The sequence below is a fragment of the Coenobita brevimanus genome, chromosome 71, assembly GCF_032717465.1.
Source record: "Coenobita brevimanus isolate Jiangsu-jjx chromosome 71, ASM3271746v2, whole genome shotgun sequence".
In the NCBI taxonomy this organism is placed as follows: domain Eukaryota; kingdom Metazoa; phylum Arthropoda; class Malacostraca; order Decapoda; family Coenobitidae; genus Coenobita; species Coenobita brevimanus.
The window spans coordinates 33,721,866-33,744,344 of record NC_137024.1 but is presented as its reverse complement, the minus strand read 5'-3'; the positions used below and the strand labels follow the sequence as shown (position 1 = coordinate 33,744,344).

Here is a 22,479-nt window from a genome sequence, read left to right as displayed (position 1 = left end):
ATTAGAATTAATTGTATGTTGAAAAGTTATATTAGGTATATTGGCCAAAGGCCCAATCAGCCCTCCTCATGAGCTAACTGAATAGTCCACCCAGAGGGAGGACCTTTTTGGGTATTATATATATATATATATATATATATATATATGATTTGATGATATGTGTTTATATACACATATATAGGTGGGGGCACTCACCATCCACTCACTCGATGTAGTGCTGGTCTCAGGTGTCTGCCCTTTCCATCCCTCCCTCCTTTCTTTCCATCCTCTTCTTTCTTTACTTGACTCCTTCCTAGTCCTTCTGCCTACGGGTAACTTTACACTCCCTCTTTTGTCTTTCTTTCCTTTATTCTTTCCCGTTCCTTCTACCTGTGTGTGACTCTACACTGAGTGACAAACCAAATGGTTTCCTGTACACCAGGAAACCATTTTCTAAACTGGGTGGTAACCATATAACCAAATTTTGGTGTCTGGTGGTTTAGTGGGTAATTGCCGCGCTCCAGTTGTTTTGAGCCGGTGAAGGTTTATATCCAAGGGGTGGTTGGGGTTATTACTCACGTAATGCCTCTAAGGGATGAGTGAGGCTGGTCACTCTCATCTTAAATCTCAGGACCAACTTGCCTAGCCCCGGTCTTCTACATTCCTCATGGGGCAACATAGGGTTGGAAGGTGGATGGCTGGATGGATATTTATACTGTATATATACATACATATATGTATATATACATATATATATATATATATATATATATATATATATATATATATATATATATATACTGTATATATACATCCATATATGTACAGTATATATACACACATAAATACATCATCTAATCCTGTGTTGCCCCATGAGGAGCATAGGAGCCAGGGACTGGGCAAGGTGGTCCTGACATTTAACCCTTTAACCGCGGGTGTCATTCCAGAATGACACTGCAAAAACTGGACCAAACCGCGGGTGTCATTCTCGAATGTTTGTGAATATTTTGAATACCCCGCGTTTTTTCCGTGCACCAATTGTTTCAAGGGAGAGTAGCTATTAAGTTCTTTCACTCCAGCCGACCTCCACCTCCCTCTTTCCCCCCCTGGGGCCCCACCTTCCACCCCCTGGGCCCCCCACCCCACCCCGGACCAAACACGCATCAGTATCTGTCCAGCTGTGTGAGTGACAACACTGCTGATGTGATAGTGAAGTGCAGGCAATTACAGTGCCTTTTACCTGCCTTAGTGAACACAGAGTGGGTGTTTATCGTATGTGCAGTGTTCATATATGTTTATAGTATTATTATCAGAATGAGGTTGGCATTTGGTAATGGTGTGTGAACGAAAAATAGTGATTACAACACCGCTGATATGGCAGTGAAGTGCGGGCAATTACAGTGCCTTTTACCTGCCTCAGTGAACACAGAGTGGGTGTTTATCGTATGTGCAGTGTTCATATATGTTTATAGTATTATTATCAGAATGAGGTTGGCATTTGGTAATGGTGTGTGAGCGAAAAATAGTGATTACAACACTACTGATGTGGCAGTGAAGTGCGGGTAATTACAGTGCCTTTTACCTGCCTCAGTGAACACAGAGTGGGTGTTTATCGTATGTGCAGTGTTCATATATGTTTATAGTATTATTATCAGAATGAGGTTGGCATTTGGTAATGGTGTATGAGCGAAGGTAATGGTGTGTGAGCGAAAAATAGTGATTTTACACCCCTCACTTCTAACGGCACTGCCCGTCCTGTGAAAGTCAACAGAGTCATGAAACCTACATCAATGGAAAGCTGAAGGTTAGTACTTTCTAATGGTACCTTATTTTTTTCTCTAGCTTTATTCTGTGCAGAGTTATTAAGGTTTAAAGGTTTGTTTACATTTGGCTGAAACCCCCGCGGGAGAGGACAGTCAGGCCAAAACAATGCCCGCGGTTAAAGGGTTAATATGAGAGTGACCAGTCGCACACAACCCTGAGTGGTTTTACGTTAACCATAAACCCCAACCACCTCGTGGATATAAACCTATACAGGCTCAGTCCGGTCGCAGTGCATTGATTACCCACTAAACCACCAGAGCTTGTAGATTGGTTATATAGTTACCATCCAGTGTAGTAAATGGTTTCCTGGTGTACAGGAAACCAATTGGCTCGTCATTCAGTGTAGAGTCACCCATAGACAGAAGGAGAAGGAAAGAAAGACAGAAGAGGAAGGGAGTAAAGGGCAGTCACCCGAGAGCAGCACTACATTCACTGCATTGAGTGAGTGGATGGTGAGTTCCCCACTTACTATTTATATTCTGTATATGTATGTATCTATCTATCTATCTCTATCTATCTATCTATATATGTATGTATGTATATGTATATGTATATCAACGGATGAAGGCGTTTAGTGAGGATTGAGTTAAGTGGTGGAGAATGGGTTAACATATGAGTGTGTGCTATGCGTGTGTTGCCTCAGCCTCGCGTGTGGTGCGTGTGCCTGCCTCACAGTCTTCACCCTCAGCACGAGATGCCTCCTCTCCTGCCATGACCACCATGCAGACTTATCTCGCCTCCATCCCGGGATTCAAGCCTCGCAAAAGGTACTGTGTGTATATTATGACTATGTCCACCAAGAGACCAGAGTTTACCAATTATTTCATTGTGTTTGTTTCACACTTCACATTTTGAGGTCAGGGACAGCTTTCATATCTTGTGCTCACTATTTCCATTACAGCTTTAGTTTTAAGAGATTTTGCAGACTGGAAAGGATTCCTTAAACCCTTCAGTGCAGGACATGCATCCTAATTTGAAAAAAATCCTTCAGTAGGAACAAGATTTTACTTAAAAGACATCCTGTATTCAAAGGGTTAAGGTATGCCCGTCACATTCTTCTCTAATGCAGCTTACTAAAAATAAATTTATATGGACCCTAAAACATACTAAGCTTTGTCAGCTTTGGAAATTAACAAGCAAAGGAAGTGTGAAGTAAAAGATGTGAAATAAGAGGTAAACTTTTGTGTCTAACTGTTTAGTTGTGATCTAGTTTATATACCTTCCTGGTGTAAGCTACATCATGAAATTCACCATAGATTTTCACTGCTGCAACCTGATAAATCAGTCCCTAATTTACCAGGCATTCTAATCTAATCAGTACTGGCAAGGGTACCTGGTGTTGCCCAGGTAAGACCTTAAGATCATGCATATTGGCATTTCCTCTGACCCTGGATTGTCACTACACCTGTGTGGGAAGACTCTAGAGTCCCATCTTACCTATTGAACCTATGTTTTTCCTTGAGCCCATTTTCTTAAGGATATATTCCCCATGGACTTATTTTCCCACTACCCACTGACCCGACCCACCAACCCTTCCCACCTACCCTGCCAGCCCACTCATCCACCCATCATGCCCACCCACTCACTCTCTCTCCCACCCACCCCACGTCACCAACCCTGCCCACCCCACGAATCCACCCACCAGTCTTATCTGTTGTAGCTAATAATACTGTATGGTTGTAACCGTGAAAAAATGTATGGTAATTGGATACCATGTTTTCACCATGTTGATAATATTTCTAATTAATTCTAATCTTGCCCATCAGGGTACCACTTTACCAACTAATGTACACATTTAAATTCATTAAAAAAAAATAATAATAATGCCTGTTAGAACTGTTCTGAGTTTGTATGAATGCCCCTCAAAATACACACACACACACACACACACACACACACACACACACACACACACACACACACACACACACACACACACACACACACCTTTGTTCAGCATGGAAAGTAAATCAGAAAACTCTGCCATGGTGGACAGATCCCATAGTGAAAACAGTAAACCGTATGGGGAAAAGTATTTAGATAAGACGAGGCAAGACTGATTTCCTTAGAAAAGTGTTGTAAACAGTGTCCTTTGGGTTAATATGTTGATCCCTTGGTTATCAGTCATAATTGGAACTGGATTTGGCATATGATGACAGAATTGCACAATAACAAAAGCAAAGAACCTGTGTGATTTACCCTGATTTGTACCTGGCACCCCCAAGTGCAAGCCCAAATTTTCTCTTTTACGACCATTTAGACCCAATAAATACATCCAGTACTTGCTTTTTTCATGGTAGGTGGTGGCAACCATCATCCACTCACTTGATGTAGTGCTGCCTGCTTCTTCCTTCACCTCTATCATTCTTTTTCTGTGTCTGTCCTCTTCCCAATTCTTCCATCTCTCCTCTCACTTTTTCTTACTCTTCTTTCCTTTCCAGGTGGCTTTACAGTGAGTGACAAGCCAAATGGTTTCCTGTAAGCCAGGAAAGCATTTATATTGCTGGGTCTTAACCATATAACCAACACATATGTGTTCCCTACATGTTAACAAGTGGGTTGACAAGAGTATTAGTGCCTCTTTCCATAAAACAGCTAACTGAAAGTTAAACACCCACTTTAGGAATTATGGCATCTGGCTATGGATGGATGGACTTACTTTTATGGTAAGTACCAGAAACACACATAGGCCTGGTTAGGTTAATACTGTAGAAAGAGATGAAAAGGCACAATAAGGAAGAAACATGTACTATACCGTGAGTATGAAGTAATGAGTAGAGATATGTTGATATGTGGGGAAAAACTGATTCAAAGCAGAAATAAATTGATATTAATAGGCGACTTTAATTGTAAACAGGTTAACTGGGAGGAAAGTGATGCTGGTAATAATACCAGTATTTGTGATTATAGATTATGTGAACTAGAACAGAGAACACACTGATCCCAAATACTAAGGAAAGTACAAGAACAAGAGGTGACAATGAACCTTCGAGGTTAGATCTTGTTTTCACAAAAATTCCAGTTGATATCCAAAATATGAGGTACTGTTGTCCTCTAGGTAAAAGTGATCATATACTAACTGAACCTGTGGTTATAAACTGGGAAGAAGATGAAATAAAAATGCTTAAAGAAAATACAGTGCTCGTCAGAAGTATGGGGCGCCCTGCGTCCCTCCTGAGAAACAAACCTTTCAACATTGAAAAAACATATAAATAATGCATTTTATTTACCTTTAGTGCTTCGTAGGGTAGCCTTTATGTTTCTTCACGGACCTGAGACATCTTGGAAATGAAAGGACGAGGCTCCTGAGGTGCTGGAGGGGTATTTTGTCCCAGGAGTCACGAATGGCGGCTTCCAGCTTAGGCAGAGAGCTCACGTCCTTCCCTTGGAGACTCTTCTTTACGAGGTACCAGAGGTTTTCAATCGGGTTGAGGTCTGGGCTATTTCCTGGCCAGTCTGTCATGAATGATACCTCGCAGTCACGAAGTCAATTGGTGACCGATTTGGCCTTGTGAGCAGGTGCACTGTCCTGCTGAAACACTCGTGCACCTGTTAGCTCGAAGGAGTCTGGTAAATGATCACACAGAAGCTCCAGGTAAACATCCTGATTCACTCTGAGGTTCTTGGGAAGTACAACAAGCTTCCCCAAACCCTTCCCTGAGAAACAACCCCATACCATGAGTGAATCAGGATGTTTAACTGTGCTTTCTACATACCGTGGGTCAAGTGGGTCACTACCTTTGCATGCTCCTCTGTTACAGGTAACACTAAATGTTGCCTCATCAGACCACAACACTGACAACCGTTGCTCCTCACCCCAATTTAGATATTTATTAGCAAAGGCAAGCCTACGAATTCTCTGGCTGCTAGAGAGAAGAGGCTTTTTCACAGGCCTGTGACTTGTGTAACCAAGCTCATGCACCCTACGAGACACTGTTCTCACTGACACCTCACCAAACACTTCTGGGTTGCTCTCCTTAATTTTCCTTGCACTCACACAAGGATTAAACTCCACTGCACGTTTTAAAACATTAACAGACCTTGGGGAAGTTTTCCTAGGCCTACCAGACCTCGGTTTCTTTGTGGGAACTTCGCCACTGTTTTCCTCCCAAAACCGCGCACACCAACGACGCACTGTCGATCGTGCCACACCAACCAATTCACTAATTTCCTTTGTGTGGTGGCCTGCCTCCTTTAGAGCAATGATCTGGGATATGATTTCACTCGATAGTTCACGGGTAGGTGCCATAACAAAGTTTTGAAGGCCAAAACACTGCGGGACACTCGGTAAAAAATGGCGCAATTTGAGAGGGACACTCGGCGGAGTTCCTCTCTCTCAGGCAGCCCGTGGGCGACTGAGGCGGGAACCAACCAGCGCATCAGAAGGCCTCAGGCTACCGTGACGTCATGCTCGGAGCTCAAACTTATGGCTCAATTCTTACCCCCAAAAATGGGTGATTCTTTTTGGGCCATAAGTATTGCGCGCCCGGCGGACAACGCTGAATACTTCTGACGAGCACTGTAGGTATAATTTTAGCAAAGCTGATTTTAATGCTTTGAGAAAATATTTCATGGAATATGACAAGAGAGTTTCTAATGATGCAAAGGATGTGATCAGAGCATGATCAGAGATGAAGGGGTCAAATGGGTCAACCTCCACATCAGATACGTGCCTGCAACCAACAGGGGACAAGATCAAGTCAAGGACATGTCCAGAGACATGAGTTGGATTACTCACATGATTGAGAAAATTGTTCTGGGTGATCAACTCAAGGAATTCTGAAGAAAGTGGTTTTGACTCTGGACTGTCAACCTAATAATTGAAATCACCACAAACAAGAAGTCCTCCAGGTTTAAGAGAAAACCCTTTAAGAAACTGCCCAAACTCCTCCATAAAACCTCGATCTCTGCCCTGATGACCTGGTCGATAGACAGTTGCAATTCTAATGGTATTCTGATGGAAATTTATTAATACTTCCATGAATTCAAATGAAGATGGGGTCAGGTCTGAGTCAATGAGAGAAACGTTTGCAAGTCCTGCCGAGTAGATGAGTGCTACGCCTTCTCCCGGATAGTCAGCAGCAGGCCTGGGAATACTAATAAGAGAATGTGTCTTAGGCAAACAGCAGTTTAAAGTTCATTTACATTGTATTAACATTACTGTAGATTTAAGAGCATACATCCAGCCTAGTAGTTAGTTGACAGTATTTGGGGGGCTCCTAGAATGCATCTCCCTCATTTTCTTAAGTTTCTTTTGGGAAATAATGCTTTAATATATGATAAATCGAGAGACAGAAGATTTTAAAGGTACCCAACCCTTTTGTATATCAGGGAGCCCCTGTAGTGTGTGCCAAGACTATTCATAAATTTAAGGGTATGTATGATGAAAATTGTTTAATACATGGGACATTACAAGCTTGTCTCATTCCTGTAAAGATACTAGTAGGTAAGCACACACACACACACACACACACACACACACACACACACACACACACACACACACACACACACACACACACACACACACACGAACCAATCACAAAAGCGAGAGAAGAGAAAGATTTGGGAGTGCTGGTCCAGGACAGTTTGTCACCTGAAAAACACATTAACAAGGCAGTTAGAGAGACGTATAAACTCCTGACTAATATAAGAGTAGCTTTTCATTATATGGATGAGGAGATGATGAAAAAAATTGATAGTGGTCATGATTCGTCCCAGGTTAGAATATGCAGCAGTAGTGTGGTCCCCACACAAAAAGAAAGATATATACAAGATTGAGAAAATACAAAGAACAGCAACCAAAATGGTCCCCAGTCTGGCAGATCTGTCGTACAGAGAGAGGCTGGTAAAGCTGGATTTACCTTCCTTAGAAGAAAGGAGAAAGAGAGGCAACATGATTGCAGTGTTCAGGACCATGGTGGGAATAGATATAATTGACAAAGAAAATCTATTTTTGTGGGATAAGAGGGTAACAAGAGGATAGGGAATGAAATTGAAGAAACCAAGCTGCGTGAAGGATATCAAGAAATATAGTTTTCCTTATAGATGTATAGACCTGTGGAGTAACCTGGACAAAGAGATCATCCAGTCTAAAAACTTCTATCTATCTATAGCCCGATGCCCTAATCCCGCAAAGGGTGGCTGCAGACAAAACGCCTCCAAGTCACTCTGTCACCCACCATTTGACTACCCTTCCCCCAACTCACTCCCCCATCCCTCATATACCTCTCAACTCCATCCCTCCACCTCATCCTCGGTCTACCCCTCCGTCTCCCTCACCTACATACACCCTCTTAGTCAGTCTTTCATTCTTCATTCTCTCCACATGTCCAAACCACCTCAGTGTATTTCTCCTAATCTTCTCAACCACATCCACATCCACATCCACCCCACAACGTTCCTTCACTTCTTCATTCGTCAACCTGTCCCTCCATGTCACTCCACATGCTCCTATCAAGTAACTCATTTCCACTGCTCTCACTCTTGACCTGTTCCCCTCTTGCAAGGTCCACGCCTCGGTTCCATACGTCAGGGTAGGGATCACAATACTATCATGCAGTGACTTCTTAACTTCCATACTCACCTCCCTATTCCTCATCACTGCTTTCAGTGAACCAACAACTTTCCTTCCCTGCTGTACCCTTTCATGCACTTCATCCCCCAAAGTTCCATCCTTACTCATCACACTACCCAAGTACTTGAATGCACTCACATTCTCCATATCCTCACCATCCAACCTCACTGTACATTCTGTGACTTCATTCCTCGCAAACACCATAACTTTACTTTTGTTTACATTAACTTTCAGCTTCCTCCTCCTACACACTGTCCCAGATTCATTCATCAAACCTTGCAACTCCCATTCATCTTCACTCAACAATATTGTGTTATCAGCAAACAGCAACACCGGAATCTTCCAAATCTCACCCTCATTCATTAGGGCCAGCCCCACATCCACTGCCCTACCTTGCACCTCCTTTACAACCCCAGCCATGTATATATTAAACAGCCATGGAGACATCACACACCCCTGTTTCAGTCTCACATTGAGATCAAAGAACTCACTCAGCTCACCATCCACTCGCTCCGTGGTCCTAGCTCCCTCGTACATACTCTTCACAGCACTCAACAATTTCCCCTCCACTCCATATATTCTTAATACCTTGCACATACCTTGCTTATCTTTTCTGTCATAAGCTTTCTCCAAGTCCATGAAGGCAGCATACACTTTCCTTCCCTTCTCTAGATACTTCTCCACTAAACATATTAGAACAAATATCTGATCTACACACCCTTTTCCCTTAAACGAGTTTGAAGCTAAATTTGACATTGAGAAACAGATACGGGACCCCATGAGCGTAGCTCGTTTTCTGTATATCACAATTAGGTAAATACACACACACACACGAACAGCCGGAGAGAGCGGACGTCCCAGGCATCGCTCCTAACCTTGAGTAGTTTCAGGAATTTTGTCTGTCCTGTCTCCTAGGGTCTTTCTTTAAATTTAAAATAATGAAAGTTAGTAGACTATCAAAAATGTAAAGATTTGTTGGCAATAGTATACATGAATGTTTGTGGCTTATTCGGTAACAGCTGTTTAGGTACTTTACATTAAACATGGCCGAAAATGTAAACAATGAGGAAATGGAATTTCAAGGATTTCATGCTAATACTAATGTCATGGACCTGGTGAAAACATTAATTATGAGGATTAGTGAACTCGAAAAAAAAGTAGAGAATCTAGTGATAAAGGATGTCAGGAAATACGGAAACCACAATACAGAGTATAATCCAGTCCAACGAAACAGCCAATGAAGAGATTAGGAATTTGAAGAGGGAAAATGTTGAACTGAGGAGGAAACTTGAAGAGAGTACTAATAAAACGGAGAAGGTGAGTAATGTATTAGAAGAACATAAGGCAAAGTGGGCACACGTAGAAGAAGAACAGAAAGAAGTGGTCAGCTTAAGAGAGATCATCCAGGAAGGAAGGGAAATGAACAAGAAAGAAATGGAAGAAAATGTAGTGAAAATACTGAAGAAAAAAGAGAAAATAGTGAGAGAAACTGTAGAAAGGAACAGATGTGTGGTAGTATTTGGAAACAGGGAAGAGGAAGAAAAGGTTAGGTTCGCAAGACTCGAGAGAGACACGAACATGGTGAGAGGAATATTAGGCAAGATTGACCCCGAAGGAGACAAGTGGGTAAAAGAAATTGAGGAAGTAAGGAGGATAGGGCCTTATAAGAAAGGGGAAACAAGACCAATGAGAGTCAGGTTTACATCAGAAAGTGTAATAAATGAGATACTTAAAGTGACCTGGAAATTAAGCAAAGAGGCGGGGATGGAAAATATTATAATAAGAAAAGATCTGAATGAAGAAGAAAGAGAAGTTTTAAAATCATGAAAGGAAGAAGTAAAGGAAAAAAATGATAAGAGGACAGAGGAAGAACGTAATACTTTTTTTTGGAGAGTATTGGATATGAAAGTAAGGAAATGGTATTTAAGGAAATAGAAGTGAAGGAAACTAGGGGGGATGGTTGTGAAAGATCAGAAGTTGAGGAAGTGGTATGGACAGAGAGTAGGAGAGAAGAGGGTATTAATAATGTCAAAAATAATTTGAAGGTGATATATACTAATGTTGATGGTTTCATGTCAACAAGGATCGAAATTAATGATTTCTTGAGAGAACATGAACCTGATGTCATGTGCTTTGTAGAGACCAAATTAAGAGAAGATATTGATGTTCATTTGGGAGATGGTAAATACAAACTGTGGAGAAAGGACAGAAAAGAAAAAAAGGGAGGAGGAGTGATGATAGCAGTGAAGAATAACATAAATGTAGATACTGTGGAAATGGGAGAAGGCAGGGCTGAAGTGATATATATGGAATTAGAAACTGGAGAGAATGTTAAGAGAGATATGGCGGTAGTGTATGTTCCCCCAAAGACGAGAGCATGGAAGGATGACGAATACCATGAGATGTTGTCAGATATGGCTAGCTATTTACAAAAAATAATTGAGAAAAGCAATAATATAATTTTGGTGGGTGACTTTAATTGTAAAGAGGTGAACTGGGAGGAATGGTACTCGGGAGGCGGCGAGGATTAGTGGGGCACTATGTTATTAATTATAATAATGAATAATGTGATGACGCAGTGGGTCAAAGAAGAGACACGGTTTCGAGGTGAGGACACACCAGCAAGGTTAGATTTACTGTTCACCAAAGAACCCGATGTAATAGAATCATTGAAATATCTCTGTCCTTTGGGAAAAAGTGATCACGTGGTCATTGAGTTCCAGATGTTAATAGGAAACGTCGAGCCAAGAGACGAGCTTCATAGACAGGGAAGATACAACTTTGGCAAAGCAAATTTTACAGGATTGAGAAACTTTTTTGAAAATGCGGATTGGAGAAAATTCAGAGAAACAAAGAGAGATACAGAGGAAGTGGGATATCTTTCTAGACCTCTATAATTTGGGAGTGGAAAAATTTGTACCAAGAGTAAGAGGGAAAGAAAACAGGAAAAAGGAGTGGTTTAATAGAAGGTGTATGATAGCCAAAAAAGAGAGAGATAAGGCGTGGAACAATTGGAGAAAGAGAGGTAACGACAGAACAAAGGAAGAATATAAAAGAACAAGAAACAAATACACAAGAATACGTAGGGAAGAAGAAAGGAATTTTGAAAAAGGTATAATTGACAAATGCAAGGATGAACCCAAACTGTTTTATAGATTTGTTAATGGCAAACTGAAACAAAAGGAAGGAATCACCAAGCTGAAAGTAGATGGAGAGGTCTTTAAGGATGCGGCAATGCAAGCAGAAATAATGAACAAACGTTTCCAGTCAGTTTTCACTAAAGAAAAGGAGCTTGTGGAAGGGGAGGGAGTGATTAGAAATGTTCCGGTGATGAAAGATATAAAAGTGGAGGTGCAGGAAGTGTATAAATTACTGGAAACTCAAGATGTAAGGAAAGCCCCAGGACCTGATGGAATTTCTAATTGGGTACTGAAGGAATGCAGAGAACAACTGGCGGATAAAATTTACAGTTTAATCGTGTGTTATCTTGAAGAGGGGAAAGTGCCAAAAGAATGGAAGAGGGCAAATGTGGTACCAATTTACAAGGGAGGAAACAGGGAAGAACCCCTGAATTATAGACCAGTGTCTCTAACCAGCATGGTCGCAAAATTGTGTGAGAGAATCCTGAAAGACAGATGGATAAAATATCTGGAAGAGATGAATATTTTGGCTGAATGTCAGTTTGGATTCAGAAGTGGAAGGTCATGTGTTTCAAACTTGTTGAGCTTTTACTCAAGAGCGATTGATGTGGTACAGGAGAGAGATGGTTGGGTGGATTGTGTGTACTTAGACTTAGAGAAGGCCTTTGACAAGGTACCTCATAAGAGACTAATGTGGAAACTAGAATATATAGGAGGACTAAAGGGGAAACTTCTGGAATGGATGAGAGACTTTTTGAGAGACAGACAAATGAGGACAGTAATAAAGGAAAAGATGTCTGGATGGAGGGAAGTAACAAGTGGAGTCCCTCAAGGCTCAGTGTTGGCGCCAGTAATGTTCCTGATTTACGTAAATGATATGGTAGATGGAGTGAACAGTTATGCGAGTCTGTTTGCTGATTATGTAAAGATCTTGAGGAAGATAGAGGTTGAGGAGGACTGTAAAATACTGCAGGAGGATTTGGATAGGATACACAATTGGAGCCGGACGTGGGAAATGAAATTTAATGTAAAGAAATGTAAAATATTGGAAATGAGTAAAAGTACCAGGAGACCATCACTGAATTATTTTTTGGGTAATGAATTAATCACAAAAATGAGAGAAGAGAAAGATTTGGGAGTGCTGGTCCAAGATAGTTTGTCACCAGAAAAGCACATTAACAAGATAGTTGGAGAGACTTATAAACTCTTGACTAACATAAGAGTAGCATTTCATTATATGGATGAGGAAATGATGAAAAAATTGATAGTGGTCATGATCCGCCCCAGGTTAGAATATGCAGCGGTAGTGTGGTGCCCACACAAAAAGAAAGATATAAACAAGATTGAGAGAATACAAAGAACAGCAGCCAAGATGGTCCCCAGTCTGACAGACCTGTCATACAGAGAGAGGCTGGAAAAACGATTTGCCTTCGTTAGAGGAAAGGAGAAAGAGGGGAGACATGATTGCGGTGTTCAGGACCATGGTGGGAGTAGATAAAATTGACAAAGGTCTGTTTGTATGGGATAAGAGAGCAACAAGAGGACATGGAATGAAATTGAAAAAGTCAAGCTGCTTGAAGGATATCAAGAAATATAGCTTTCCTTACAGAAGTATAGACTTATGGAATAGCCTGGACAAAGAGATCGTCCAGTCAAAAAACTTAAACGAGTTTAAAGTTAAATTCGACTTATTGAGAAACAGCGACGGAAACCCACGAGCATAGTACATTCCGTGTATATCACAATTAGGTATATTCTTAAATATTTGGAACGACTTAGACAAAGAGGTGGTGCATGAGAAAAACATTCATGTGTGTAAAGGTAGACTTGATAAATGTGGATATGGAGACAGGACAATCACGAGCATTGCTCAATTCCTGTATACTACAAATAGGTAAATACAAATAGGTAAATACACACACACACACACTGCAGTTCATGTTCAAAACTGATGTATCACATTAGTCATCATTTCAGTATTTGGGTATAATTATACTGTGGTAGTATTTGTTTGTACATGCACTGTGTTTTTATAAGGTATGTGCTTTTGCTGTCGGTTGTCACATTGCCTGTGAATCTCCATGGTGCTTGTTTTGCTGTGTTGTTGCATTGAATAATAATAATGAATGATAGATTTAGTAAGTATATCTATCATATTTTTTCCTTTAACCTGTTCCATGCCAGATCCTTTGTTGGCTTTTTGGCCTCTTAGTGCCAAGGGTTTTGGAGGCTGTGTGACCTATGGTGCTGGCCTTTTTTTTTTTTTTTTTTTTTTTTCCCAGGAATAGACCTGAAAAGTTGTCAAAATAAGCCTTGTGAAAGAAAGTAAGGCAGTGTGAAAGGGGAAATAGTAGGGGAGTGAAAGATTGGAATAATAGATTGTTGGTGGAGAAGAGAGAGAAATTGAGGAGATGGAAGGAGCACTTTCAGGATTTGTTGAATGTAGAGAGTGACAGCAGTGTGAGTATAAGTGGTTGGGGAATGGCTGGGAGAAGAAGAGATGAGAGGAGGGAGGAAGAGATCAGTAGGTCGGAAGTAGTGGAAGCGATGAAGAAGATTAAGCTGGGAAAGGCCCCAGGAATTGATGGAGTGTGTGGTGAAATGCTTAGGTATGGGGGTGAGATTGTTGTGGAGTGGATATGGAAGTTGTGTAGATTGGCCTGGGAAGAGGGAAGGGTTCCAGAGGACTGGAAATCAGGTATAATTGTTCCTCTGTACAAAGGAAAAGGGGAGAGAGAAGTATGTGCTAACCATAGGGGTATTTGCCTTCTTAGTGTGACTGGTAAAATATATGGTAGAATACTCATTGATAGGGTTAGGCATATGACAGAGGAGCTAGTTGGAGAAGAACAAGGGGGATTTAGGAAGGGAAAAAAAGGTGTGTAGATCAGATATTTGTTCTAAGATGTTTAGTGGAGAAGTATCTAGAGAAGGGAAGGAAAGTGTATGCTGCCTTCATGGACTTGGAGAAAGCTTATGACAGAATAGATAGGCAAGGTATGTGGAAGGTATTAAGAATATATGGAGTGGAGGGGAAATTGTTGAGTGCTGTGAAGAGTATGTACGAGGGAGCTAGGGCTACGGTCCGAGTGGATGGTGAGCTGAGTGAGTTCTTTGATCTCAGTGTGGGACTGAAACAGGGGTGTGTGATGTCTCCATGGCTGTTTAATATATATATGGATGGGGTTGTAAAGGAGGTGCAAGGTAGGGCAGTGGATGTGGGGTTGGCCCTAATGAATGAGGGTGAGATTTGGAAGCTTCCGGTGTTGCTGTTTGCTAATGATACAGTATTGTTGAGTGAAGATGAAGGGGAGTTGCAAGGTTTGGTGAATGAATTTGGGACAGTGTGTAGGAGGAGGAAGCTGAAAGTTAATATAAACAAAAGTAAAGTTATGGTATTTGAGAGGAATGAAGTCACAGAGTGTGCAGTGAGGTTGGATGGTGAGGATATGGAGAATGTGAGTGCATTCAAGTACTTGGGTAGTGTGATGAGTAAGGATGGAACTTTGGGTGATGAAGTACGTGAAAGGGTACAGCAGGGAAGAAAGGTTGTTGGTACACTGAAAGCAGTGATGAGAAATAGGGAGGTGAGTATGGAAGTTAAGAAGTCACTGCATGATGGTATTGTGATCCCTACCCTGACGTATGGAACCGAGGCGTGGACCTTGCAAGAGGGGAACAAGTCAAGAGTGAGAGCAGTGGAAATGAGTTACTTGAGAGGAGCATGTGGAGTGACGTGGAGGGACAGGTTGACGAATGAAGAAGTGAAGGAACGTTGTGGGGTAGATGTGGATGTGGTTGAAAAGATTAGGAGAAATACACTGAGGTGGTTTGGACATGTGGAGAGAATGGAGAATGAAAGACTGACTAAGAGGGTGTATGTAGGTGAGGTGGAGGGAGGGAGAGGGAGGGGTAGACCGAGGATGAGGTGGAGGGATGGAGTTGAGAGGTATATGAGGAGGGGGGGGGTGAGTTGGGGGGAGGGGAGTCAAATGGTGGGTGACAGAGTGACTTGGAGTCGTTTTGTCTGCGGCCACCCTTTGCGGGATTAGGGCGTCGGGCTATAGATAGATAGATAGATAGAAAATAAAAGGGCTTAATTCGGCTGTTTTCCGCCTGAAAACAGGTGTTTGGGTCCAGCATGCCCAGAATTGCATCAGGTGGCAACTTTCATGTACTGCCAGTGGCTGATGTGGATAGATAGTCCAGTTTGGTGTGGAGTGGGTGGATGCATGTAGTATGAAAACACAACCTGGTTTACGTAATGCGGCCACAGTCAAAACTATAATGATAGGAAGCTGGGATTCCGTGCTGATTTTACATATTTTAACGTTCAATTTTTTTGTTATATTGATATAAGGCACAATAAACCCTCACATAAGGCACAGTAAACACTCATGCTGCATACAGTCATATTAGTTACCGTAAATTACTTGTTTCCTCCATTATTTTCCTTACTTGATTTTATGATTTACTTCTGTTTACTTACATTTACTTAATATTTTCATTATATACACTATTTTCACATGACTGTCAGTTAGCTCATCACTTGGAAGTTCTCCAACTTCGTCTGGAAGTCGGGAGTAAGCACAGTATCTTTGGCAGCACAGCGTGACCCAGAGTTGCATCAGATGGCTACTCTCAGATACCGTCAGTGGCTTATGTGGATAGATAGTCCATTTTGTTGTGGTATGGGTGGGTGCATGGAGTACTTGTAGCATGGAAACACAACCTGGTAAATGTAATGCTTCCACAATCAAAACTATGATGATGGGAATTTGGGGTTCAGTACAGTATATTTATTTAGGTGGTTTTGCATATGGAGAGGATGAAGAGCGAGGGACTGATGAGGAGGGTGTATGTGACTGAGGTGGAGAGGGGGAGAGGGAGGGGGAGGCCAAGGATGAGATGGAGGGATGGAGTGGAGAGGTATATGAGAGAGGGGGGTGTGATCTGGGAGCAGGGCAGTGAAATGGTGAGGGACAAGGTGACTTGGAGGTGATTTGTTTGTGGCCACTCCTTAGGGGATTAAGGCGTCTGGCAGTAGATAGATAGATAGCATTGGTATAAGTTATGGGAGGGGAGAAGGGGATATCTGTCATCCCATTTGCTGCCACACGCTAAGGGCAGACTCAAATAATTTTGCACAAATGTGAGGAAAACTGTGTCTGTGTACAGTATGTACTGACTTGGTACAGAACAGGTTAACCTAACATATATCTTGAAACTCATAATGGAGAAGACATAGTTACATTTTATATGGAAACTTAAAAGGCGGAAAGTTTTAAGCTTGTATTGATTCTTCCATGCTTTGTAGTAATTTAAGTGTGTGTGTGTGTGTGTGTGTGTGTGTGTGTGTGTGTGTGTGTGTGTATTTCCTGGTTGTGATATACAAAAAATGAGCTACACTTGTGGGGTGCTGTCTCTGTTTCTCAGGAAGTCTAATTTTGTTTTGAAAAAGTTTTTAGACTGGACGATCTCGTTGTGCAGGCTATTCCACAGGTCTGTGTGTCTATATGGAAAACTATATTTCTTGATATCCTTCAAGCAGCTTGGCTTTTTCAGTTTCATTCCATGTCCTCTTGTTATTCTCCCATCCCATACAAACAGATCTTTTCTGTCAATTTTATCTACTCCCATCATGGCCCTGGACACTTCAATCATGTTGCCCCTCTCTCTCCTTTCTTCTAAGGAAGGAAAATCCAGCTTTTCCAGCCCCTCTCCATACAGTACAACAGATCTACCAGACAATGGACCATCTTGGTTGCTGTTCTTTGTATTCTCTGAATCTTGTTTATATCTTTCTTTTTGTGTGGGACCACACTACTGCCACATAGTCACTACTCTTTTTATGTTGATTTGGTATACAATAAATCGCTACAACGATAATAGAAAAATTCCACCCCAAAATCCAATTTACAATAAATTTCCCACTATAACAATATTGCCATTGGATAATTCGTACAAAACACCAGGTACACGCAAGGTGACCATCGCTTGTCTCAGGCAAGATGGCGGCCCCAGCGTGCAGAGCATTGTTTTGGTTCAGTTGCGGTCCCGCCACCCCTTCAAAGCCCTGTCTTTTCCACTCGTTCACGTGTGCCCCCCAGCTATCGTCACCTCTCAGCCAAGCATTGTGCTACTGTAGGTCTATACATCGTGTAGCTCTAGGCCAATGTTGCGCAAGTGTGTTTGTTGTGTTGTTGCAGTGATTAACTGTACGGGAGGAACGCTGCCTGTATTGGTGTGGTAGTGTTTGTTTTGGTCTTGGAGACAACTTGGACCTGACACAGGAAGTAATTAAGGTGGATTGTCATTTTTGTTTCAGTCTTGGGTAGGTGACTTTGGGAAGTTGAGTTGACGTAACCCCTCTTTATTATAATGTGTTTCAATCTCCCGATTTACAATAAAATCATTATACGTTAAGGTATGACCTGACAACCTCATCGTAAAACGAGTAATGACTGTATTCCAACCTGGGGCGGATCATGGCTACTATCAATTTTTTCATCATCTCCTCATCCATGTAATGAAATGCTACTCTTATGTTGGTCAAGAGATTATACGTCTCTCTAACTGCCTTGTTAATGTGTTTTTCAGGTGATAAACAATCCTGGACCAGCACTCCCAAATCTTTCTCCACAATCGCTTTTGTGATTGGTTCATTACAGTACCCATCAAATAATTCAGTGATGGCCACTTGGTACTTTACCCATTTCCAATATTTTACATTTTTTGCGTTGAATTTCATTTCCCCTATCTGGCTCCAATCATGAATCCTATCCAGGTCCTTCTGCAGCATTTTACAGTCTTCCTTAACTTCTACTCTCCTCAACATAATTGCATCATCAGCAAACAGACTTGCATAACTGTTCATTCCATCTACTATATCATTTACATAAATCAGAAACATTACTGGTTCTAACACAGAGCCCTGTGGGACTCCACTTGTTACTTCCCTCCATCCTGACATCTATCTGTCTATCTATTGCCAGATGCCTTAATCCCGTACGGAGTGGCCACAAACAAATCACCTCCACGTTGCCCTGTCCTGTGCCATTTCACTGCCCTGCTCCCAACTCACACCCCCCTCGGTCATATACCTCTCCACTCCATCGCTCCATCTCATCCTTGGCCTCCCCCTCCCTCTGTCCCCCTCCACCTCACTCACATACACTTGTCAGTCTCTCACCCTCCATCCTCTCCACATGGCCAAACCACCTCAGTGTGTTCCTCCTAATGCTTCCTATCACATCCACATCAACACCACAATGCTCCTTTATATCCTCATTTGTCAGCCTGTCTCTCCATGTGACTCCACAGGCTCCTCTTAAATAATTCATTTCCACTGCTCTCACTCTTGACTAGTGTCCTTTCAACAACGTCCAAACTTCACTTCCATACGTTAGAGTTGGTATCACAATACTGTCATGCAGTAACTTCTTCACATCGATGCTTACTTCCCTGTTTCTTATCACTGCTTTCAAGGAACCATCAACCTTTCTTCTCCTGTCTTTTATTACTGTCCACATTTGTCTGTCTTTCAAGAAGTCTTTCATCCATTTGAGGAGGTTTCCCTTCAGTTCTCCTGTGTGCTCCAATTTCCACATTAGTCACTTGTGGGGTACCTTGTCAAAAGCTTTCTCCAAATCAAAATACACACAATCCACCCAACTGTCTTTCCTGTAGCACATCAGTCGCTCTTGAGTAAATGCTCAACAAGTTGGGAACACATGACTTTTCACTTCTGAATCCAAACTGACTTTCAGCTAAATGTTCATCTCATCCAGATGTTTTATCCATCTGTCTTTCAGGATTCTCTTGCACAAATTAGTAACCATGCTGGTCAGGGACACTGGTATATAATTCAGGGTTTCATCCTTGTTTCCTCCCTTATAAACTGGTTGCACATTGGCCCTCTTCCATTCTTGAGGCATTTTCCCTTCTTCTAGAGAACACACAATTAAACCGTGAATCTTATCTGCCAGTTGTTCTCTGCATTCCATCAGCATCCGATTAGAGATTCCGTCCATTTCTGAGGCTCTTCTTACGTCTTGAGTTTCCAGTATTTTATACACTTCCTGCACTTCCACTTTTATATCTTTTATCACTTCATTTCTGGTCACTTCCTCTCCACAAAATCCCTTTTTTTAGTGAAAACCGATTGGAAACATTTGTTCCTTATTTCAGCTTGCATTGCCTCATCTATAACTTTATAGAGCTTTCCTTCTACTTTCAATCTGGTGATTCCTTCCTTTTGTTTCAATATGCCTTTAACAAATCTATAGAACAATTTGGGCTCTTCCTTACATTTGTCAGTTATACCTTTTTCAAAGTTCCTTTCTTCCTGTCTACGTATTCTTGTGCTGTTCTTCTCCCACTCTCATCTTAAATGTCAAGACCAACTTGCCCACCCCCAGGCTTCTGCACCCCTCATGGGTCAACACAGGATTGGATGATGGATGGATGTTCTATTATTACTTCTCTTTTTCCAGTTGTTCCATGTCTCTCTCTCTCTCTCTCTCTCTCTTTTTTAATATATATATATATATATATATATATATAAAATACACCTGTTAAACCAATTCTTTTTCCTGTTTTCTCTCCCACTTACTCTTAGCACGTGTTTTTCTATTCCCGAATTATTGAGGTCTAGAAATATATCCCACTTCCTCTCTATCTCTCGTTTCTCTGAATTTTCTTCAGTCCGCATTAAATCATTTCCTCAATCCTGTAAAGTTAGCTTACCCAAAGTAGTATCTTCCCTACCCATAAAGTTCATCTCTTGGCACCACATTCCCTTTTATAATCTGGAACTCAATGACCACATGATCACTTTTTGTTATAGGACACTGATATTTCAAAGATTCAATTACGTCATGTTCTTTGGCTAGCAGTAAATCTAGTCTTGCTGGTGTGTCATCACCTGTGAGTCACGTCTCTTCTTTGACCCACTGGGTCATCACATTATTCATTGCTATATTTAATAATGTAGTGCCCCATGAATCTTCACAGAGTCCCATTCCTCCTAGTTCACCTCTTTACAGTTAAAATCTTCCATCAGAATTATGTTGTTGCTTTTCTCATTTCCTTTCTGTAGATATCTAACCATGTCTGACAACATCTCCTGTATTCGTCATCATTCCATGCGCGTGTCGTAGGGGGAACATGTACTACTGCCATGTCTGTCTTGCCTTTCCCTCCAGTTTCTCATATATTTATTGCTTCAGCCTTACCCTCTCCCGGTTCCACATTATCCACACTGATGTTGTTCTTCACTGCTATCATCACTCGTCCTCCCATTTTTTCTTTTCTGTCTCTTCTTCACAGTTTGTATTTACCATCTCCCATATGGATATCAGCATCCTCTCTTAACTTTGTCTCTACAAAGCACATAATATCTGGTTCATGTACCGTCAAGTATTCGTTGATTTCTAACCTTGCCAATAATAACCATCAACATTAGGATATGCCACTTTCCAACTTTTTTTTTTATTTTTTATTTCCTCTTCTCTCCCTCTCTCCTTTGGTACCACGTCCTCAATTTCTGATCCATAACTCTCCAATGGAACACTGTCTTCTCTTCCCTTTTCTCTGTTCACTTTTTTCGTTTTGCTTTCTTTCCTAGCTCCTTTATCTTAGCTCTTTCCTACTCAGTTGCTTCTCTCCATATCCAGACATTCTTGAACCCCTCTTTGTCTGATAATTTCCATGTTTTGTTGATGATTTCATTTACCATTACCTGAGACTTAACTAAAAGTGGCCTTGCCCCTCCTTCCTCGTACTTTCCTAGCCTAAACATTTCATCATTCTCTTCTTGAGCTTCATTGTTTCCCTCCATAACTACTGATACTATCTCTTTAGCCTTATTCAGTTTTTCTCTTTCCCTTTCTTCTCAAACTGTCATACATTTTTCTTTTACTTTTGAAATTATCATGCATTTTTTCTTGTTTGCAACATCCCTGACTGTGTGTGTGTGTGTGTGTGTGTGTGTGTGTGTGTGTGTGTGTTTTTACCTAATTGTTTTTACCTATTTGTATCTTTACAGGAATGAGTCAAATTTGTACTGGCCCATGTTGTGAACTATTTTTGTCATACATGTCTTTAACTTTATGAATTGTTTTGGCACACACTGTTTCATTCGGTAGTACTTTCCACTGATCAGCTGCTCTATTTGGGAACTTAATATCCTTAATTCTTTATGACCTCTCTTTTTGTACAGTTTTCTACAGAGTCCTCTTAATTTGTTTCCCCATAGGTTACATACTCAGTTACGTCTATTTTGTCTTTTCCTGTGATGCATTTATATAACATAATCATGTCTCCTCTTTTCCTTCTCTCCTGTAATGTTGATAGGTTTATTTTTTCAAGTTTTTCTTCGTAGCTTAGGTCCCTTGAACTTTGTGCCCATCTTGTAACAGCCCTTTGTACCTTTTCATTCTTATCTGTGTGTTTTGAGATGTAGGTTCCAGACTACTGATACATACTCCAAATTTGGTCTGGTGTATGATGTTATTATCTTTCTCAGCATGTCATCATCTATATAAATTATGTGAATGCAACCCTCATATTAGCAAGCAGTGTTTGCATGTTCCTTATGTGGTTAACCGGTGATTGTCTGTTACTGATAATCACAACTAAATCCTTTTCCCTTTTTGATTTGTGTATGGTGTAACTTCCTAACTTATTGTCCCAGACTTTTTTTTTTTTTTTTTTTTTTTTCCCCTCCACTTTTACATGACATGGGTTCACTTTGAATTCCATTTGCCATCCATTGCTCCATGTATGAAGCTTATTTAATTCCTCTTGTAGCTCTATGGAAGAGTCTATGCTTGAAAATTCCCTTTGTATTTTTGCATCATCAGCAAACATATTTAGGTAGCTTCCATTTCCAATGTTCCTGTCTGTGTCATTTATATATACTAATAACATAATTGGTGCCAGCACCGAGCCCTGTGG

General features: G+C 41.2%; 1 protein-coding gene across 1 annotated transcript in view; it reads left to right on the top strand.

The window, feature by feature from the left end:
- Asx (transcriptional regulator additional sex combs) overlaps positions 1-22,479 on the top strand; it is a 243,734-nt gene that overhangs the window by 79,819 nt on the left and 141,436 nt on the right. Inside the window, exon 3 of the mRNA XM_080277837.1 lies at positions 2,447-2,570. Within this exon, the coding sequence (XP_080133963.1) occupies positions 2,447-2,570 (124 nt within the window). The remainder of the gene's footprint in view (positions 1-2,446; positions 2,571-22,479) is intronic.